Here is a 21,623-nt window from a genome sequence, read left to right as displayed (position 1 = left end):
TGAGATGACATATTTATGAGGAAGAAAGGAATAAAATTGTTCCAGATGATTACAAACTCAAAATATTGTCCATAGCATTACTGATCGACGACTTATAAACAGATTTTTATTGCTTAATGTTATAATGTTTTTCAAAGTGTTCTGTTTTGGTATGAAGGAGTTATTCTTGTACTGATTATCTTCGAAGAGTACTTGTACGCGTAACGAAATTGTGAGGCCGTTTGTGTGTCTGTGACGAGCGGTGGGTGGAAAGTAGATGTGTTTCATCGCGATTGTACACCTATGTGCATTCGTGTACACGAACAAGTACTTATACGAGGTAAATCTGCATGGAACAAGCTTTCAGAAAATATAAAGATCATGTTTGTGTGAAATGTGCACATAGGTGAAAATTGCCGTCAAAAACTGACTACTTTTGTTCGTGCTTCTGGGTAGCGTCTCTGGTACGCGTAACGAAATTGTGAGGCCGTTTGTGTGTCTGTGACGAGCGGTAGGTGGAAAGTAGATGTGTTTCATCGCGATTGTACACCTATGTGCATTCGTGTACACGAACAGGTACTTATACGTGGTAAATCTGCATGGAATAAGCTTTCAGAAAATATAAAGATCATGTTTGTGTGAAATGTGCACATAGGTGAAAATTGCCGTCAAAGGCTGACTACTTTTGTTGGTGCTTCTGGGTAGCGTCTCTGGTACGCGTAACGAAATTGTGAGGCCGTTTGTGTGTCTGTGACGAGCGGTGGGTGGAAAGTAGATGTGTTTCATCGCGATTGTACACCTATGTGCATTCGTGTACACGAACAAGTACTTATACGAGGTAAATCTGCATGGAACAAGCTTTCAGAAAATATAAAGATCATGTTTGTGTGAAATGTGCACATGGGTGAAAATTGCCGTCAAAAACTGACTACTTTTGTTCGTGCTTCTGGGTAGCGTCTCTGGTACGCGTAACGAAATTGTGAGGACGCTGTGTGTGTCTGTGACGAGCGGTGGGTGGAAAGTAGATGTGTTTCATCGCAATTGTACACCTATGTGCATTCGTGTACACGAACAAGTACTTATACGAGGTAAATCTGCATGGAATAAGCTTTCAGAAAATATAAAGATCATGTTTGTGTGAAATGTGCACATAGGTGAAAATTGCCGTCAAAGGCTGACTACTTTTGTTGGTGCTTCTGGGTAGCGTCTCTGGTACGCGTAACGAAATTGTGAGGCCGTTTGTATGTCTGTGACGAGCGGTGGGTGGAAAGTAGATGTGTTTCATCGCAATTGTACACCTATGTGCATTCGTGTACACGAACAAGTACTTATACGAGGTAAATCTGCATGGAATAAGCTTTCAGAAAATATAAAGATCATGTTTGTGTGAAATGTGCACATAGGTGAAAATTGCCGTCAAAAACTGACTACTTTTGTTCGTGCTTCTGGGAAGCGTCTCTGGTACGCGTAACGAAATTGTGAGGACGCTGTGTGTGTCTGTGACGAGCGGTGGGAGGAAGGTAGGTTTGTTTCAACACAATTGTACACCTATGTGCGTTAATGTACATGAACAAGTACATGTACGAGGTAAATCTGCGTTGAATAAGCTTTCAGAAAATATCGCAAGAAATATCGTACATTACGCACGCTTCACACAGTCTCAGACTCACGACGGATGTTTTGACTGGGCAATTTAGTCAGGCATCAGTTACCTCCCATTAATGACACGCTAACCCGGTCACTTCTACGCGAGACGATTCGCGTGGTTTCGAAGAAAGTAAACATGTTTCAACACAATAACAAACAGGTGTGCGTTGGTGTGCATCGAAAGCTGCATATATATTATGAATCTACGATAAATGAGCTTTCAGAAAATACTAAATGTAAGTTTCTGAAAATTATGCACATAGGTGAAATTCGCAGTTGAATATCGCCAATTTTTGCTCAAATTTTGCACATTTTTGTCACTTTTTGACAATTTAATTTCCTCTTTTTATGTTTTCATTCACGTCATCCAATAACTTGACCATCTGTCAATGACTGTAGCAAATTTTGTTTAATTATTTTCACAAATAACAATTTTAGACATGTTTTTGTGTGACATGCAGAATTTCTCTCTCTGTGATCAGGGAGTCACGCGTATGAGTGACCCCCTCTCAGGTAGTCACTTGTACGCGTAACGGGAGACCGTCTCGCGTACACGTTACGTCCTCTACTGATTAGCTTTCGAGTTAAATTTCAATTCATCGGTCTGCTTTTGAGCCAAACGGACTGTAAAGGTTTTTTTCATTTTCTTGTATATTCTTTCAAAAACAACATGTTTAGTGTCACAATGTGTATTGTTAGGTTTGCTGTTTGATTTCAGGGGTCAGATTATTTGCAATCTTGGAGACTCTTTAGCAGCAGAGCTTAGAGAATGTTTACCAATCTTCTTGGAGAGATTAAAAAATGAAATCACACGTCTGACAACAGTGAGAGCCCTGACCATGATAGCAAGGTGAGTGTTGAAATGAATATGTCAATATTAGGGCAGCAGTAATTCACCTAGACCTCAGTTCAATTTGATTTTCAATATTCTACCCTTGATTCAATCCTTTCCGATTTGATTCTTCATATAAGTGAAAGTGTTAGATTCATTTATCTCTCAGATTTCAAGTGAGTGGCCCTATTTGCGTGAAATCATATCATCAACTTGGGAATGTCTACTAACCACAGTCACACTGGATAATTAGCTTTGTGTCACACCAATCACGTTTCGCCTTGTTTCAGTGCTCAAAACAAACTGCATGAGTTAAGAGTCAAAATTACATTCTCGCTGTATAGAGAGATACAGTCATCCCTCGCCATATCGTGGGTCTTGGGGTCCACGGATGACCTCGTGCGTTATAGTACCTATTACATAATGTGGAACAAAGGCCAAGTAAAGTCATATTTTCCAAGGACATAACAAAACTGCTATTTCATGTATTCTGTATTCAACTATATCATATAGTTGAAGGTGAAAATAAACAAACTTTGGAAATAAAAACATATATGTACGGGAAACTTGCAATAAAAAATCACTAAACATGATATTTTAATTGCTGTTCCTGTAATGCTACCTGTTACTCAACTGAACCGGAAATAGCGATCAGCTGTGTACAGAGGTTTTGTTCCAATGTGCCGGTGATTCAGTTAAAAATGATCTGATAATGTTACATCAAATAATTTCCTATCTATTGTCAGAATATTTTACATATTAAGCAGTTTTTGTAACAGATATATTATATATTGCATATGACCCGTGAAGGTCCCGAGGTAGAATAGGCCTTCAGCAACCCATGCTTGCCATAAAAGGTGACTATGCTTGTCGTAAGAGGCGACTAACGGGATCGGGTGGTCAGACTAGCTGACTTGGTTGACACATGTCATCAGTTCCCCATTGCGCAGATCGATGCTCATGTTATTGATCACTGGATTGTCTGGTCCAGACTCGATTATTTACAGACCGTCGCCATATAGCTGGAATATTGCTAAGTGCGACGTAAAACTAAACTCACTCACTCACTCACTCATATATTGCATATTTTCTGCAAACATATTTAGCATAACAAGGAACACAGGACGTTAAGTGTCTGGATACATTTTACGTAGGAGACAGTTTGACAAGTCACCGCTGACTTCCCGTGGTACTTGCAACTTTGCTTGTGAAAAACAAAATGTTGGCCATTTAATTGTAAAAACTTCATTGTGTCAATAACGCGGGTCTTGGAGTCCATGGATTACGAGACTGTAATCTGATTGTAATTGCTAAGAATAATGTGAAGTTGGTGCTATCACGATAGGCTCGAAAAACGGACCCTCACGAATGTGGTAAGCAGAAGTTGTACGCGTATGAAATGAGGTAATGACATGGTGTCTCTGTTGTTTCTGTCAACAGTTTTAATGAATAAAAATGGGATTAAATTTAATTTTTAAAAATGTGTTTTCTGACACCATACATTCTCAGATGACTGTGTTTACCCGCACTTTATCGCGATGTGTTGCGTCACAGCAAACATTGTAAGTACTCGACTAATGGTATGTCTTGTCGTTTATAAGTTAGATCTACTACGATATTTCACTGTTGGTATAATTATTATTGAGAAAACCCAGCATGTTTTAAGTATCTGAAAAAATGGATCTGTATGATAAACACTGTCAGTTGCCATCCACATTGAATTTCACTAGTTTACGTTATTTTCCTGACTGTAGACAGCGGATTTGTTGATGAGCTATTTTCGATTTCATGGAGGGGTGTGATCACAGTTCCACTTTTTTTATGGGAGCCACGGATTACCCTGCAATTCAACTGAATCTGCGGTATCGCAAAGCGCGTTACTGTGAGGGATGACTGTACTTTAAATAGATACTCAAACATTGAATAGAAATAGCGATACTGGTTATCAAAAGCCGAAACTAATGTGTCCGATTCAAGTTTTTCAGTGAATCATACAGAATCATTGCAGGTCTAGTGAATATATAATCTGGTATTTAGGTTTTTATCAAGCTAGTTCTTCTTCACATGACATAATCAGGAGTCTGATAGGTTTTGTAGAAAAAGCCGACTATGCGTGTTCAAAGAGGTGACTAACAGGATTGGGTAGTCAGGCTTGCTGACATGGTTGACACATGTCATCATATATCCCAGTTGCGCAGATCAGTGCTCATGCTGTTGATCACTAGATTGTCAGGTCCAGACTCAATTATTTACAGACCGCTGTCATATATCTGGAATTTTGCTGAGTGTGGCATAAAAATAAACTCACTCACTCTTTAAAGACAAGTGGTATACTATGGTTGTTTTGCTGAAATCAGGTAAAGTCCTTGTGATGTTGGTAACACCCTGTCAATCTCTCATTTCAGTTCACCCCTAAAGATTGACATAAGGCCAATCCTTGTAAGTATCTGCCAGTGCTCATTTTCTAACATATAGAAGACTACTCAGTGCAGATCGGGGCTGTGAAATTGTGGAAATAGTGTGTTGCAAGATATTTGAATGTAATATGTTTGATAGTGATCACTTTGCACTCACAGTGTACTGTCTAATGACAGATGATGATATGCTTGTATTTTTGTCCAAGTATACATTATGTCCAGTATATCACAATGTGATGATCGAAATTCAACAACATAGTGATATGGTTTTGGACTAAGTATACATGTATTCGACAGTAGTCTAGGTCAGGTTGAGGGACGTTGATGTAACCTAGGGGTTAAAGTGTTTGCTTGTCACTCAGAAGACCCACCCCCATGGGTACAATACATGAAGCCCCTTTCTGGTGTGATATTGCTCCAACATTGCTGAAAGCAGTGTAAGACCATCCTCACAGTGTGAGATCAGGATGGAACGCATGCTATTTTCATAATATTCACCTGTACATGTCTCTTTTTTTGCAGAATGAAGGGGTTCCTATTTTGGCATCTTTCTTGAGGAAAAACCAAAGAGCTTTGAAACTGTGCACACTACTGTGTCTAGATGTTCTTGTGAAAAACTATGGTGGGTATATTATTATCTTACCTTCTTGTGAAATATTTTAATTTCATTGGTCAATGATACTTTAACAAGTTTCCATATCTACCCTCCCAGGAGGGTAACAACTGGCAAAAATATTACCAACTGCCAAGGTGACCACAAAACTCTCACCCAAGAAGTTGTATGGCTAACAATCATATGACATCATAATATAACAGAGTTCGACAATTAGCTGTTTTGGAGGGCAACTGGGGAGCAGTGGGGTCACTATGTGCACATTTACAGAGGCGACTAACAGTCTGATGTACACCTTTTTGTAGAGTTTCATCCCTCGCCTACTGGCTTGGGTGGCACTGCTGCAAAGAGGCGGACATCAGACCATATTACCCTCAAGAGAAGCATACAACTTACATTGTAGATTTCACATGTGCTCACAGTGGCAATGCATGATGAGTGTAGGCAGAGTAAAAATTGAGACAGATCTGACATTTATTTATAGGAATGGTGAACAGCATCAGAGTCTGTCAGCCCACCAGTTCTTGACATGGCTGTGTCTATTTGATCAATCATGTTTTTATGGTGGAAAACTGACACTGAATCGTCTTCAGGACTGATACATGTGTGTCAAATCCTACCAAAAGATTCACACAAGTTGAGAAATAGATAAACAATATAACAATGCAATTTCTGGCTAGACAAACAGAATACAAAGAAACTGTGACACTTTTAATGTACGCAGTGCTTCCCAACATAATCCATGGGAATCTGAAAATGAAAAGGGTATAATGATCAGTTCAGAAGTTATGGAAAATATTGGGACTTTCTTGAAGTACCACTTACCGACTTATCGCCAGAATTAAACTGCCGGGAGTTTTCAGCGCAAGCCGAGATCGGGAAGTCCTTGTAAACTCTGTTGAAATGACAGGCGCCAACTGGAGGCAGTGCATCCAAACTGGTTAGGAAAACAAATGGGTGAGCATGCCATGGCTTCAGGCAGAACTAGGGTATCGGAATGGACGGTAAGGCAGAGTTTAAAAGAATAGGAATCATGAAGAACGTGCCAACAAAGGTTCCACTGATGACACAAGAGCACAAGTGGAAAAGACAGGAGTGGTGTGAGTGAAAAAGGACAATGACTTCTAAAACTGGATATTTACCAATGATTTGAAGTTCCAATTTTTCCGAATTACAAGGAAAAGGTGGTGGCAAAATGAAAAATGCAAAAAAGTGTGCCTAAGGTTCTAACCTTAAGTGATGGTGTGGGTTGGGATCAGGAAATTTGGGTTAACACAGCTTCTGGAAATTACAGGCGGCATTGATTCAAGGTAGTATCATGAGGTTTGCAAGAGGGACTGCTAGATTCAGATTTTGGTCAGAGTGGAATCCTCTATGTGATGTTGCAAGATAATACCTGTATACACATGTCTGCCCTCATGTATGGCAATCATCAAGAAAAAAGTGGAAAATTAGGAACCGAAGACATTGCAGATTGGAAACGAGTTATTCATGAAATGTGATACAAGCTGTCTGAGGAACTCACAGACAGTCTTGTAAAAATCCATCCCTTGGCGGATTGAACAGTGTTTTGAGCGAAATGGTGGACTGACTGACTATTGACTTATTGTGATTGATTTAACAATGCATTTTCAACATGTGTGCCAATATTCATCAATTTGTGTCAATTTTATTATCCCACCACCATGTAATGCAGAGGGATATAGTCAACACCTCGTCTGTCCATCCGTCCGTAATCATTCCGGAGCATAACTCAGAAACCGTTCAATATTATCAAGACCAAACTTGATAGATATAGTAATCTGAGACTATGGTTGTGCGTTTTGCTATTTACAGATTTTTGGCATTTATATTTTTTTCGTTTTTCCATGGAAACGTTTTGGACATAGTCTGAAAAGTGAGAGGTGTGTTTTGTTTCCGGAGCAGAACTCAAAAACCATTCAATATTTTTCTGCAAAACTTGGTAGATATATCAGTCAGAACCTGAAGTGGTGTCCTTTTGCTATTTACAGGATTTTGTGATTTATTATTTTCTTGGTCTCCATGGAAACGTTTCGGACTGAAAATGGAGGGATGGGCTTCGTTCCCAGAGCACAACTCGAAAACCATTTCTTATCTTTCAACAGATCTTGGCAGATAATTGAGACAGATCTTGAAATTGTGACTTTGCTGGTTACAGATATATGGCATTTATAATTTTCATGAATTCCATGGAAACAATTCAAACTTAGTTTAAAAAGGCAATGAGTAACTGTGAGATAATGTGTCCTTTCAAACATGTCGGGGCCGGGGGGATATGTCATCTTCTAATGACTCTTGTAAATCAAGGCGTTGACTCAAAACGAGTCTGATTTCTTTTTGCTCGATACTATGTCTCAATGACAAGGGTAGAACTTTCAAGTCCCCTTTTGACTTTAACATGAGAAGAAACTGTAATGTGATAGGAGAGACGGAGCCTTATACTTTAACACACTTTTGACACTTGAAAGCTTTCAACATGTTAACCTGCATGCTATGTTCCTAAGCAAGATATCAGACACAAAGCTTCATGTAGGACAGATACAGGGCCTAGTCAGTTTTGAAGACCTTCACATATTTTTGCAAGACATCTGAAGAATGGTTCACTGAATTTTCTTCTTTGACCTTTAAGACTTTCCTCTGAATGTTTTTGATAAGCACTTTCATTATTACTATTTTGTCATTTTTCACACACCATTTATGTCATGGTCAAATGCAGTCTTGAAAATGTGAACATGTTTCAACAACTACAGAGCAAGATATCACAAAAGGTTGACTGGTCATGTTTTTGTTGACATTATCTTCATCTTAAACTATGACTTTCACTTTCATAACTTTTTAAGTTTGATTTCAGAATTTGCTGTGGGGGATTATGTCACCTCAGTTACAATACTTATTGATCCATGTCATGGATTTCCAATTGTGTAGGTCAATGCTCCTGATGTAAAATCACTGGATTGTCTAGTCCAGATAGCTTATTTACTTAAGTATTGTTGAAATATTGCTGATAGGGCATTAAACCAATGACTTTGTGCACAGTAGTGACAGTTGACACATTGGTGGGTACACAGAACCAGTCACATTTCCATTATCCTATCTCAGGTCCAGCCTTGACACCAGGGATGATCGCAGACATGATGAAAGAGATGCCATCACTCATCAATGAGAATGACCTTCATGTTTCCCAGGTAGGTCAGGAACCTTTCTTGTTTAAGCTCAAATCACATTCAAGTGGAAGAGAGTTGTCCACTGCTTGCTAGGCAATTTCAATTACTGTCTAAGAGTCAGTTCAGATTAGGAGATGAAGGGTATGAGATTTTCTATTTGCAAGTGTATGTGAATACTTTATGTCAGGAAATTGAATTTGGTACACACAGAGTTCATTAACATTGTATAATAGAAAAGGCTCTCATTTACAGACTATTGATCTCCTCCTCTGTTGAATATTTCAAATGAATAATATACATGCTTCTGTGAAAACTGAATGCACTTAGCAATTTATAGGGTGTAGTAAAAGGAACTAAATCAAATTTCTTTTAAGTTTTCTTCAGATATTCAGTTCAGACCAATGTCATATTCATTTTACCAAGCTAAATTGAATGTTTTTCCAAATTTGGGATTATGAGTACATACATGCGATGAAATGCTCAAAACATTTGTCCCATATAGCCACTTGTTTGTTTCCACCCAACATTGGAAATTGTCCAGGACTTAGATTTTTTTACTCATTAGGCATTGTTTTGCCATGTGTATCATGGTTGTGGATTCAAATCCGAGGTCACCCTGTCAGTATTTTGTCGCCACCATACCCAACCTTGCTATTTTCAGCAAAGCTGTAAGCGGCTAAAACTGCATCACTTTCAGATTTCCCAAAGCTGATACCATGTGGCATTGCTGAAACACTGTCCAAAGTGAGAATAACCAAGTGATGTTTAGTGATGTGAAGTTTAAGCTATCAAATTTAAGCTATTAGAATTATCTGCAGATCAGCCATACATGATGGATCTGTTATGTCAGGGATCAGTGTTGTGGTACATGCTGTTGCTGTAGTTAATCATATAGTAGCTAAGGCTTTTACCATACACTTGCATGTTCAGGGAGTCGAACCATAGCTCTTATTGAATTCAATTTATTATTCATGGACACCAGAACCGAATATGGATGAATATTTACAATTTTTGATGGAGGATGTTTTACTTGCGCTATTATGTCCTTATGCGAAAATGAGATATGCACTAGCCTTGCAGTAGTGCAAGTCACATTAGTTTGCAAAGGCTGCACATCGTACTATGGACTCTAACTATTAATCTATTACATACCAAATTTGAGTGTCATATCAGATCACAGGTTATTACTACGACAAATGAACAGTCAATATGGGGTTTCCATATTGTGCATCAATCACTTAAGTTCAATATTATATTTGTGAATAATTATTCATATTCGTTACCCAATATTCATGATACATATCATATTCGCCACATAGTGTATTGGTTGCAGCCCTAGGTGACCCCAGATAAATGTTAAGAATTATTCTCACCTATGATTGTTCTTGAAGGGTAAACAAGGTCCAGTCTGTCCCATGATTGTTCATAAATACAGTCATCCCTCAGAATACCACTCTTCACGATACTGCAATTAAACCGAAGGGTAATCAGTGGCTCCCATAAAAAAAAAAAAATTCCCCTGCAATCTATAACAGCAATTAACTAACTTCTGAGTCAGTGAGCCTCTGTGACTCCTGAAATCTTGAGTATGGAAACATTGGTATGACTACTTGGTGTTTTTTCTGCATGCTGTCAAGAGGATGTCAACTTGTGCAGTACTATGTGATAAAATGTTATGGATGTCATCAACTTCTTTATTTGTTTACACAACGTTTCTGGGCTATTCCTTACTCCTTCATCAGGTGGATGACGAAGGGGCAAGGAATATCTCAGAAACATAGTATAAACAATAAAGACGAAGTTGACATCCATAAGATTTTGTCATATATTAGAATACTGACTTCTAAAACCCTCTCAAGAACCTTGTGCAGTACTGTCATGGATAGTCACTGGTTTCAACAACTTCATGCCTCAATTCATTTGCAGTCACCAATCCATTTGATATGTTATACTTGCAGTTAACACTGAACCTCCTGACGTCCATCTCCCGGATACAAAAATCCTCTATCTCCAACATCCAGTCTGAGATTCTGCCACAGATCCTGGTTTTGATACAGTCTCCCCTACTACAAGGAGGGGCACTCAAAGCTCTCTTAGAATTCTTCCAGGCTGTGGTGAAACTTGGCTTAGCCAAACTAGGCTTCAAAGATCTCTTGCAGGTAAGGGTCCTGTAGTGACTGCCATATGGGACTGTTCTTCTGGCTTGAATCAGTTAAACTAGAGTTATCCTGAGGACTAGCAGAATATCAAGCAGTGTGGGATGTTTTAAGGCTTTGTGGATTCACTGTTCTTTCTTTGTAACATTTTTGATGTACTAAGCAATTGTCATACTCTGTTTTTTGGTACATTATCTGGAATTATCTTGTTTCAGCTCTTGATCATGCCAATTTACAGTCCACAACAGACAGGAACTGGATTTGCTGTACATAAGCAGGTCTGTCTGTGTTTGTCAACGAAGTGGCGAAAGATCCTTTACTATGTTTACATTGACTGGCTGACAATTAGACTCCTTGCATTGCACATTAAGTAGTCAAGAGGCTCTAGTTTCACAGTAATAATTACGGTGTACTGAAGTTGTATTACTTGAACCGAACTATTTGTCGCACTACAGACACATTTTAATGCTATTTTTTATTGTCTAATCTTACCAACTGTGATTGCAGGAGTATCACTCACTCAGAATTCTTTGGGTATTATTTCAAAGGATCTAAAACGGTGAATAGAGCTTAGAGAATTACCTAAGAATGACGGAACAACATTGTGATCATTGTTGAATGTTCCAGGCCTTTCATTCCATTGCCAAATCTGTAGCAGCACTGACTGTAATGAGCCCTGAAGAGGCTGGCAACGTGGTCAACCAGTTCGTTAGCGATGTTAAGGTAAATGACGAGTTTCATAAATCATTTGGATATTAACATTATGTACATTCTGTTTTGCTGTGTCAATTGATGGTCTGAGCTTTCATGTGGAATTCATGACTCAGCTGAAGGCTTCTAATTTGTCAAATATCAAATGTTCAACATCTATGAATCAGTGTTTCTATGAAAAGGTATGAATGTAAAACATTTCTGGGATTCTGACTTATTTAACAATGTTTTTGGCCCAGTCACATTGTACAGCCTGCTCTAGTAGGTATGAAAGTGTTTCATAATTTGAATTAACTGTGAACTTTTTCTTTTTTTCAGAATGCAAAGTCAACAGATTCAATAGTTCTTTTTTCATTATTAGCCCTCGGAGAAATAGGAAAACATGTGTAAGCATATTGTCCTCCTGTTTATTCCATTATTTAGTCAGTTCTGAGAGCCTTCTTTTTGAAATAGATCCACCTTTTGAAACCTGTGTTACAATTTGTGACATGGCTGATTAAGTGTCATCTTTACTATAGATCGCAAGCAGTTGTGAAATATTAGCAGTTCTGAATGTGTGTGATTTTGGCATAATCTGTTCATGGCACAGAAACATTAGAAATACCTTTCGAATGCTCCAACTGTACTTCTGACTTTCTCTTACAGTGATTTAAGTAGTCAAGGAGAGATTCAGAATGTGATACTGGAGTCTTTTTCATCTCCCAACGAAGAGGTAAAGTCAGCAGCATCCTATGCTTTAGGTGAGTGGAACGAAGATGCTAGGAAGCTACAAAATAAAGCATTGGCATCAAGAGCTGCTGTACCAGTGATACTTTGACATGTGTCACCTGTGAACATTTGTCTTCATCAGTGTATTATTTTTTCATATTTTTTTTATAAATGTTTTTAGTACATGTTGACAGTACTTTGCATGGAGCATTCTCTGCAATGTTGTCCTTCATTCGTTATCATATTAGGTTATGTAACACATCGTGCAAGCCCTCCTCATCCTCCATTTGTTGATCTTAATACATTGTACATAATATCAGTGTTATAGTACATTGAACAAAACATCGTACAGAACGTCTTGTCGTCCTTTTATTCATAATACATTGTGCAGAACATCCTATGCAATTTATTAATGAATTATTGTCAAAAGATGAGGTAGTCAGACTCCCTGACTTGGTTACCTGTTAAGATCCAGGTTAAAATAATTGTTCTTCAGTAACTCATGCTTATTGTAAGACGTGACTAACATTGTCATGTGGTCAGACTCACTTATGTGGTAGACATTGTATCCCAGTCATTTAGGTCATCGCTCATAATCACTGGGTTGTCTGGGTCCAGACTCGATTATTTACAATCAGCCACCATATAGCTCAAGTACTGCTTAGTGCAGCATAAAAGGCCCAACCAACCTTGTCTTGGTTTATTCATGTCATTGTATACCAACTCCAGTAGTTTGTTCAAGATGTTTGTCACTAGATTGTTTTCTCAAACCAAGATCTTACAGATCTACCTGAAACAGTTTTCATGTGGTACCAATGTTTAAAAGGAACTGCCAGCCAGTTTTTCCATGGATCATTTATTACTTTCTTTCCTGTGTATCTAGTGTTTTTAGCCTTGATTGAAGCAGTAATTGCCATAACTACATAGCCACATCAAGTATAATCCTGATATATGAATATAGGACTGTCAACACTGACTAGTAGGTATATTTGGCTAGTGATATTTCTGTGTGGCACATGCACTATTAAAGAGCTACTTGTTTGTTTTGCCAGATGAAAATGGGTTTCATTGTTCACTCTCTGTAAATAGGATGTTTAAGCAGGGGTATTTCTATTTCAGTTATCTTTCAGACATTCTGTTTTTCAGGCAATGTCAGTGTTGGAAATCTACCAAAATTCCTTCCATTTGTGTTACAAGAAATAGAAAATCAGCCTAAAAGACAGTATTTGTTACTACACTCTCTGAAAGAGGTAAGTGTGAGACTTGCTCTTCGTAATATTCATTGACTTAAGGTTTTAAAGATTCCCAGCGAGATGCTAAAGGTAATAAAAAGAGTAGGGATTGAATGATGAGCCAAAAGATATTAGCATGATTATGCCCCGTCATGGCGACACTTCACTTTGAAGAAATGCATGTTAAACTGCATTTTAAGATTGTCAGCAAGACAAGTTTCTTCTTATTCAACTCCAGACTTTGTCCAAGGAAGGCACAGGACCCAGTCAATTTGGGTTACCTGCCCATAAGTTTCAAGGTCACGGCAACACATTGAAGATTTCAGCATGTTAAACTGCATATTAAGAATGTCATTGAGGTATCTTAAGAAAATGTCTCTGGATTTTCTTCATAGACTTTCCTTAAATGTTTTTCAATAAGCAATTTCTTTATTACTATTTTTGAATATTTCATATGCTAAGACATTAATTTCAAGGTCAAAGTTAGTCTTTAAAAAATTTGTACATTTGAAGAACTACAAAGCAAGATATCAAGAGAAGGTTGACTGGTCATGTTTTGATTGACATCTGACTTCTTAAGTTATGACATTCACTTTCCTTCCTTTTTAAGAAAGATTTCATAATTTGTGGCAGGGGATTATGTCACCTGAGTGACAGTGCTATTTAAATCTAAATATCAGTCTTGCATTTAGTATTGATGTTGTTAATTATAATAGAGAGAAAATGAAGTCAAAGATCTGTGCATGCTGTTGTTAATCCGTGTCAAAGACTTTGTCTGTAGTGCTATTTTCATATTCATGTTTCTTTTCATTTTGAAAACTGTTACTTTAGATGAATATTGATGATACTCAACATCTAAGTTATAAGGTAACAGGATTATGTTAAAATTGTCCGGTCCTGTTTTTCTCAGATCATCAGCTGTGAATCTAGTTCGCCATCTGGTGTGGAAACTCTCAGCCCCTATGTACAGACAGTATGGTAAGTGGTGTGATATTCATGGCAATAAGATATTCACTATATCATGTATGTATGTTAGTGTCAGATTATGAAATCTGTCATTTCTTGAAGAGATTAAACTTTCCGTCATTTCATGAAATGACTGAGAGGGTGAGCCATTTCATGTCATTTTGTGTAACAACAATCAATATCATTCGGTCATTTCATGAAATTTTGTTTCGTCTATATGGGGTGGTCAGGGGTTTGTGAGGTGTTGCTGCTCTGGACACAGAAAGTGTCAAACTTAATCTAAGAAAACATCAAGTAACTGTCAGATGATTTGTCCTTTCAAATATATGGGGGCCTGAGGGTTATGTCATCTTCTGATGAATCTTGTGTTCATTTTGAGAAGACACAGTGTCAGATATAGTGCCGTAATAGGGACGTCATGTTCCAGGACAATGTTGTTCAACCACTGTGAGTGTCCTGAGGAAGGAACGCGGAACGTTGTGTCAGAATGTCTAGGAAAACTGACCCTCATCGACCCTGGGAACCTCCTGGGTAACCTGAGACAACACCTCAATCACCAATCTGCTTTGACACGTAGCACAGTTGTAACAGCAATCAAGTTCACAATATCAGACCAGGTAGGGGTCTCTATCTGTTCCTTCAAGAGAACTTTTAAGTTCTGAACTGAAATAGTTTTGTTTACATGCAGAAGAGAGCTAGACAAGAAATTAAGGTAGATTCCAGCACTGTGAGGATTTGCTGCAGAAGAATGGCCGAAATTTGTTGGTTTCTCATATTTTGTTTTTTTGTATTTTGGGGTTTTTTTGTTGGGTTTATTTTGTGTGCCTGCGTGCCTGCGTGTGTGCATGTGTGTTGTTTCTTGGTGTTTTTTGCCAGGTTTTGCTGGTCATGGAGTTAATTCCCAAATCCGAACTAATACTGCAACACATTGAGAAACTTGTCACCAGACTGCTAAATAACCACAGTCCGTATGAAATTGGTCTTTACTGATAGACATTGTGTTTTCTCTTAAATACATGTTTAAGAAGCCTAAAGATCTCAGCCATTTTATATTACTTTTGGCTTGGCAGCATACTTAATTGAACAGTACAACCGATTTCAGCCACAAGGTATTGACACATTGCTGCGAGGTTGTATTGGAGATTTCCTGAGAACGTTACAAGACCCTGACCTGAATGTAAGGCGAGTTGCCTTGGTGACATTCAACTCAGCTGCTCACAACAAACCCTCTCTAATCAGAGATCTGTTGGATTCAGTTCTTCCTCATCTTTATAATGAAACAAAGATAAGGGTAAGTAAGAATGGTAAATATGGCTGTCATATTTTTACAAGGTCTTTGTTGTTATAGTTATTATCTTCAGTGATTTACAGGATCTTTGTTAGAGAAATTACTCTCCTCTAGGCAAAAGGTGATTTCAGTTGATTACACATACAATTATTTATTTCTTATGAGCTATCACATAGTTGAAAATCTGTCATTTTCTTCCTTGATGACCAAAAGAAAGAGCTGATCCGAGAAGTGGAAATGGGGCCTTTCAAACACACCCTAGATGATGGTCTGGACATTAGAAAGGTATGTCTCTGACTCTCATCCTATGCCCAGTCCATAAGGTAATAATGATAAGATTGCAGCTTTATTGTTTCCAAAGATCTATTCTGCTTTGTGAGTGAAGCCCCAAGGTCATGAATACATTGCAGATTAACTCCCTGGATACATTTACATGATAATAACTAGAAGTAAATGTTGACTGAATTTATCACTGACTTTAAGAAAGGAGGACCTGTGAAGGTCTGGGGTAGAATAGAATGCTTGCCGTAAAAGGCGACTATGCTTGTCATAAGAGCTGACTAATAGGATCAGGTGGTCAGGCTCGTTGACTTGGTGGACACCTGTCATTGGTGATCGGGGTTAGAATTGATCTTTATTTACCCATGCTTGATGTAAACAGGCTTGTTGACTTAGTTGACATGTGTCATCAATGCTCATGATGTTCAACCCGTGAAGGTCCCGGGGTAGAATAGGTCTTCAGCAACCCAGGCTTGCCATAAAAGGCGACTATGCTTGTCGTAAGAGGCGACTAACGGGATCGGGTGGTCAGACTAGCTGACTTGGTTGACACATGTCATCGGTTCCCAATTGCGCAGATCGATGCTCATGTTGTTGATCACTGGATTGTCTGGTCCAGACTCGATTATTTACAGACCGTCGCCATATAGCTGGAATATTGCTGAGTGCGACGTAAAACTAACCTCACTCACTCACTCACTCACTCACTCACTCACTCACTCACTCACTCACTCACTCACTCACTCACTCATGATGTTCACTATTGGATTGTCTGGTCCTGACTTCATTATTTACAGACCACTGCCATATAGCTGGAATATTGCTGAGTACGGTGTAAACTCACTCACTACACATCTGCAGCTGAATCTGCTCATGAAACAGGATCGTGATTGCTTTCTTCCATGTAATCAATGGATGATGGGGTAGCCTAATGGTTAATGCTTTCGCTTGTCACACTGAACACCTGGGTTTGATTTCCCATCTGGGTACAATGTGTGAAGCCCATATCTGGTGTCCCCTGCAGTGGTATTACTCAAATATTGCTAAAACCAGCATTAAACCATTCTCACTCACTGTCGCTCCATATAATAAGCTTTTTCTCCTTTTGGGTGTTAACATATTACCAGCATGTGTGTGTGTGTTAGTAACCACTTATTTGGAAAAATTGATCTCAATGACAGGCAGCCTTCGAGTGCATGTACACCTTGCTCGACTCCTGCCTTGATCGGCTGGACATATTTGAGTTCCTCAACCATGTAGAAGATGGACTTAAGGACCACTATGACATCAAGATGTTGACTTACCTGATGCTTGTCCGTCTTTCACATCTCTGTCCAAATGCTGTTCTTCAAAGTAAGTTAAAACATTGTCCTTTAGCCTTGGGACGACTATTTATTAAGGAGGATTTCATACTTTTGGTATCACCTAATGGAAAGTTGTGTTACAAATATCATGTATTTATCTAATATCATGTATTTATCTATGTCTGAATGTCTTAGTTATTCTATTTGATCCACTCTGCCATTAATTGGAGATAGTTTACATTATGATATTGCTCTATCATCCAATCCAATTCCACAGTCACTTGTACTATATGTATGTAGCTCCAATGCATGTAGTTCCAAAAAGTATGTATTCAGCATGTTAATGCTCAGCTTCAACACTTAACAGGAACAATATACTTGTAGTGATTGACCTGACAGACTGAAGATCATAGTGCCTCCGTGGTTTAGGACATGGTTTATGCTGTCAACCACGGGTTTGCCTTGCCTAGATCATGGCATGAAGTAACACAAACTCACTCACTTAAGTCCCAAGAAGCTGACTGTTTGCTTCAACTTATCATTTGTTTCAGGACTGGACCGGCTGGTGGAACCACTCCGGGCTACCTGTACAACTAAGGTGAAGGCCCATTCTGTGAAGCAGGAGTTTGAAAAGCAGGATGAGTTGAAGAGATCAGCGCTTCGAGCCGTAGCTGCATTGCTCAACATCACTGATGCAGGTTTGTGTTGTCTTCATTGTCAAATATTGCTTACCAGCTGATTAACCTGAGATTCTTTGTCCCCTTTACCTAGTAGAAGACACTAAATGTTGTTTTTTAGGCTTCCTGATGTGCCATGTTACTTCCAACCACTCTTTTGGGTTGTGATAAATTGATCACATATATGTCACATGGATTATGGGGAGTTTTGTTCAATCATTCAAAAGTTGTCTTTTTGTCTACATCTTTAGCAAAGTCCTTTGTAAAAAGTTAAATAAGTTCTGTCTGTTTACTGGTTTGTAGCTATCATTATACCATATCACAGCAACCTCATTAGCTCCATTTACCTGCTATTCTCCTTTCTTTTCTTACCCTCCGTACATGCAGCCTTTCCGTTTTCAGACAAGAGTCCACAGATGAATGAGTTCCTTACCCAGATCAAATCAAGTTCCGAACTCTCTTCTATGTATGAAAACATTCAGAAAGATGCCATCTCAACGTCGGACTCAACAACAATGGACACAAGCTGAAAACCTCCTTCCTCTAGCGTTGTATTTCAAGTGCTCTTTTAAGTCGGGGTGTGGCTTTGCTGGATGCATGTATTTGTATGAGGATATCTCAAGATCGTTGGAGGGCCTCAACAACTGACAATGATAGAATTCAGTGTTTAAGTTCACTGAATAAGTTAAAAAGCTTTGTACAAGTATACTACTCAAAATTAGTTTGAGAACACCAAATTATGTCATGCTGCTATAGTTAATCTGTTGTCAGACAGCTTTTACTATAGCATTATGAAAGAATTTGGTCTTCTGTAACATACCTGAGGACAACAATACCACACCCTGAATGATTCTATAAAAAGTGCTGTCCCTTTTTGTTTCTGTTCAGAAAAAGTGAAAATAATGCGATGAGAATCCATGTTAAACATGTTATTTCGCATAAGTCTCATGAAGGATTGAAATGTTTTTTAAGCTGATACTTCATCAGGTATTTCAATCAGTGAATGCTTTCACATGGTGAGACTTGACTTTGTCAAGATTATGTCATGTTTTTAGCAGACATACCCGCTTTGATGCGCAATTGGTAGATATTGTATAATACCAACGTCTGGTAGTCTGTAAAGGCCTTTGATATGTGCACAACACAACACAACTTCCTCTGATGTCCTCATTGTCACTTCCACAAACTGGCAACCTGCTCCACTAAACAATCTTTGTGCAAAGTGAGTCAGTGTTAAAGTAATGGAGTTGTGATCATCTTTGGATTATGACCACTCTGTGAAGCAGGATCTGTCAACACAATGAGTCACTGCTTACATGATCACTTGCATCTTGGGGCAGTTTGTTCTCATTGAAAATTATGTGCAGACTGTTTGTACTGAGCGTTAATGTTTGGGTTGATTTACTTGTTAAGGTTACAGACTGCAAAAGTCTACAGAGAGAATGGCACATTGATGCTAATACTTGTGTATATCAATGCCTAAGTCAAATCCTTCACGTTTTCTGATGATTAGTGTAGCCTTTGCAAAGTTGTAAAAGGTTAAAAGTCCATTACACTGTTAATGGAGACTCCAGTGCACATTATGTTATATTCTTTACACAAGTATAGCACTCATTCTGTAATTGATTGATGGATATGAAACCAAATTCCCAGATATTAATACTTTATTATGCTTCAATAAAATCATGAACTGTAAGTGACAAAATCCAACTGGAAGTCAATAATATTTTTGAAAAAATGTAATCATTATTCTAGAATAATGTTGATTTCAATGGTATTGAAGCCTGATGTTGTTCATGTTCCAATGGATGTTCCAATGGATGTTTTTCCTTCTGTAAATAGGTCCAGATAAGTGGCTTTCTTGAGCAGATTATTTGATGATACAAGCTTTTAGCAAGTTTGTCCCCTCACTTTTGTGCTTGCTTCAGTGGATGCCTGCAGCTGTAACATGCCTGTGTGCTTTTTTTCACAGATGTAAAGAACAGGCATTAAGGAAGGCCATCTTGCAGTGTATATATTGAGTCCCTGTGACTGGTTATCTTCACTTAGTTTGTACTATCAGTGTGGCAAACCTGCAATTAATAAATACAATGTTTATCTACATCAAGAGTTTGGAGTTGTTTATGTACAGGGGTGGATACAGCAGTTTGAGACGAGAGGTTTGAGTTCGCAGTTCGGTTTCATTGTCAGCTGACATCCGTATGAGCATACAAATATCTTCTGAAAAGTAACCGTTAGTCTTGGAGTAAATGTCAATTTCAGCATCTAGTAATGTCGTCACCAGTGTCATGATACTTGGGTCAAACCTTTACTACTGTTTTGACTGGACCAGACGTAACTGTCTGCATAGACTTTAGGACTGAGCAAGATACATTAGTTACGATTCTAGATAACAGATGTATGTGTTTAAAGTCAATTAGTATGGACCTTTTTTGGAATGTTCTTTATCCTTTAAACTTTGGGACTGTTTACTAAAGTGGAAAAACAACTTTGTTACTCCTTGTTAAACTGAAACCTTCAGGAACATAAGATATAGATTCAAAGCAGCCTTAAAAATAAGTCTTTCGTACATGGGTACACTGAAGTCGACCATAGACATGGGTTATAACAGGGATGAAGTCATACTGCAACAAAATATACTACAAACGAAAAAGAATGCACCAGTCATTTATGTGTAGGCATTTGAATCAAACATGGTGCTGGTGTGTTAAACACACGTCTTTCGCTGTTTTTGACAATGTTCCATTTTTTTTCCATTTTATGTCATCCTATCAAAATATTGGTTGGTTAATTCGATGGTGAGGTGGTCTTTCTAGCCGTTGTTTCATCGTCCATAAAGCTTGTAACCTTCGAACCTTAGGGGCTGTCATAGACGGAATCAGCCCATACATTTTCAACATTGTCTTGGAAAACGCCGCTGTCTTCTCATTGACTTCAGCATTGGTTGTGATTCTTGGATGTTGTAATAGGTCGTTAGGCCTTTTATACCACAGGCAAACAATAGTTATCCTTGGAACTTGGCGTGCAGTGTGTTCAACCAGAGACCATATAATAGATGTAATATAATATTTAATATTTATTAAATGGTGTCTGGTTTAACGGAACAAACGGCTTCGGGATGGGGAAAATGCGCAAAATACCTTGGTTTCGCGCGCAGGTTCTTAATTATTCTTAGCTGAGAAGTTAAGAATCAGATCTTTTACTTTCAACTTGTGTGAGTCGCCTCAATCCATATTGGCAAACTGGGCATCATGGTTGTTCAGAAGTGACAATATGTAAGTAGTCTTAGGGTAATGATGATACAGGTCAAGGAGACCGTCAGGTATCTGACAACTCGAATGATCAACATGAAGAGTTATACTTGTGGGGAACGGTTGGTCCCTATATGCCCACGATGCAGAAATTAGCAATCAGATCAACTCTGTCTGGACAGTTCATATGCAAGGAGAGACAGACATACATTCGCATGTATATAGCGTGTCAGCCTAAATTATCCAAGATACAATGTACTGTTTGGATAGATAAACAGAGCGTGTTCATTATAAAGTGGAGATGACGGTGTCATGGTGTCCCTTGATGGTGTTATCGGTTGTCATTTCATAATGTCATAAACGAATATAAACACTTTT

At 38.4% G+C, this 21,623-nt stretch overlaps 1 protein-coding gene across 1 annotated transcript in view; it reads left to right on the top strand.

Annotated features, from left to right (window-relative positions):
* The window catches only part of LOC137277901 (cullin-associated NEDD8-dissociated protein 1-like), a 41,758-nt gene extending 21,661 nt beyond the window's left edge, over window positions 1-20,097 (top strand). The window contains exons 16-32 of the mRNA XM_067809895.1: window positions 2,345-2,476; window positions 4,864-4,897; window positions 5,398-5,497; window positions 8,609-8,694; window positions 10,632-10,832; window positions 11,045-11,107; window positions 11,457-11,552; window positions 11,859-11,926; window positions 12,186-12,280; window positions 13,395-13,498; window positions 14,391-14,458; window positions 14,874-15,063; window positions 15,549-15,737; window positions 15,948-16,019; window positions 17,195-17,366; window positions 17,869-18,015; window positions 18,397-20,097. Coding sequence (XP_067665996.1) covers window positions 2,345-2,476; window positions 4,864-4,897; window positions 5,398-5,497; window positions 8,609-8,694; window positions 10,632-10,832; window positions 11,045-11,107; window positions 11,457-11,552; window positions 11,859-11,926; window positions 12,186-12,280; window positions 13,395-13,498; window positions 14,391-14,458; window positions 14,874-15,063; window positions 15,549-15,737; window positions 15,948-16,019; window positions 17,195-17,366; window positions 17,869-18,015; window positions 18,397-18,524 — 1,945 coding nt within the window. The 3' untranslated portion in view covers window positions 18,525-20,097. The remainder of the gene's footprint in view (window positions 1-2,344; window positions 2,477-4,863; window positions 4,898-5,397; window positions 5,498-8,608; window positions 8,695-10,631; window positions 10,833-11,044; window positions 11,108-11,456; window positions 11,553-11,858; window positions 11,927-12,185; window positions 12,281-13,394; window positions 13,499-14,390; window positions 14,459-14,873; window positions 15,064-15,548; window positions 15,738-15,947; window positions 16,020-17,194; window positions 17,367-17,868; window positions 18,016-18,396) is intronic.
* Window positions 20,098-21,623: the final 1,526 nt, after the last annotated feature.

Source organism: Haliotis asinina, chromosome 3 (genome assembly GCF_037392515.1).
Source record: "Haliotis asinina isolate JCU_RB_2024 chromosome 3, JCU_Hal_asi_v2, whole genome shotgun sequence".
NCBI classification, from domain to species: Eukaryota; Metazoa; Mollusca; class Gastropoda; order Lepetellida; family Haliotidae; genus Haliotis; species Haliotis asinina.
Note: the sequence above shows the minus strand (reverse complement) of the source record. Positions and strands in the feature narration are given on the sequence as shown.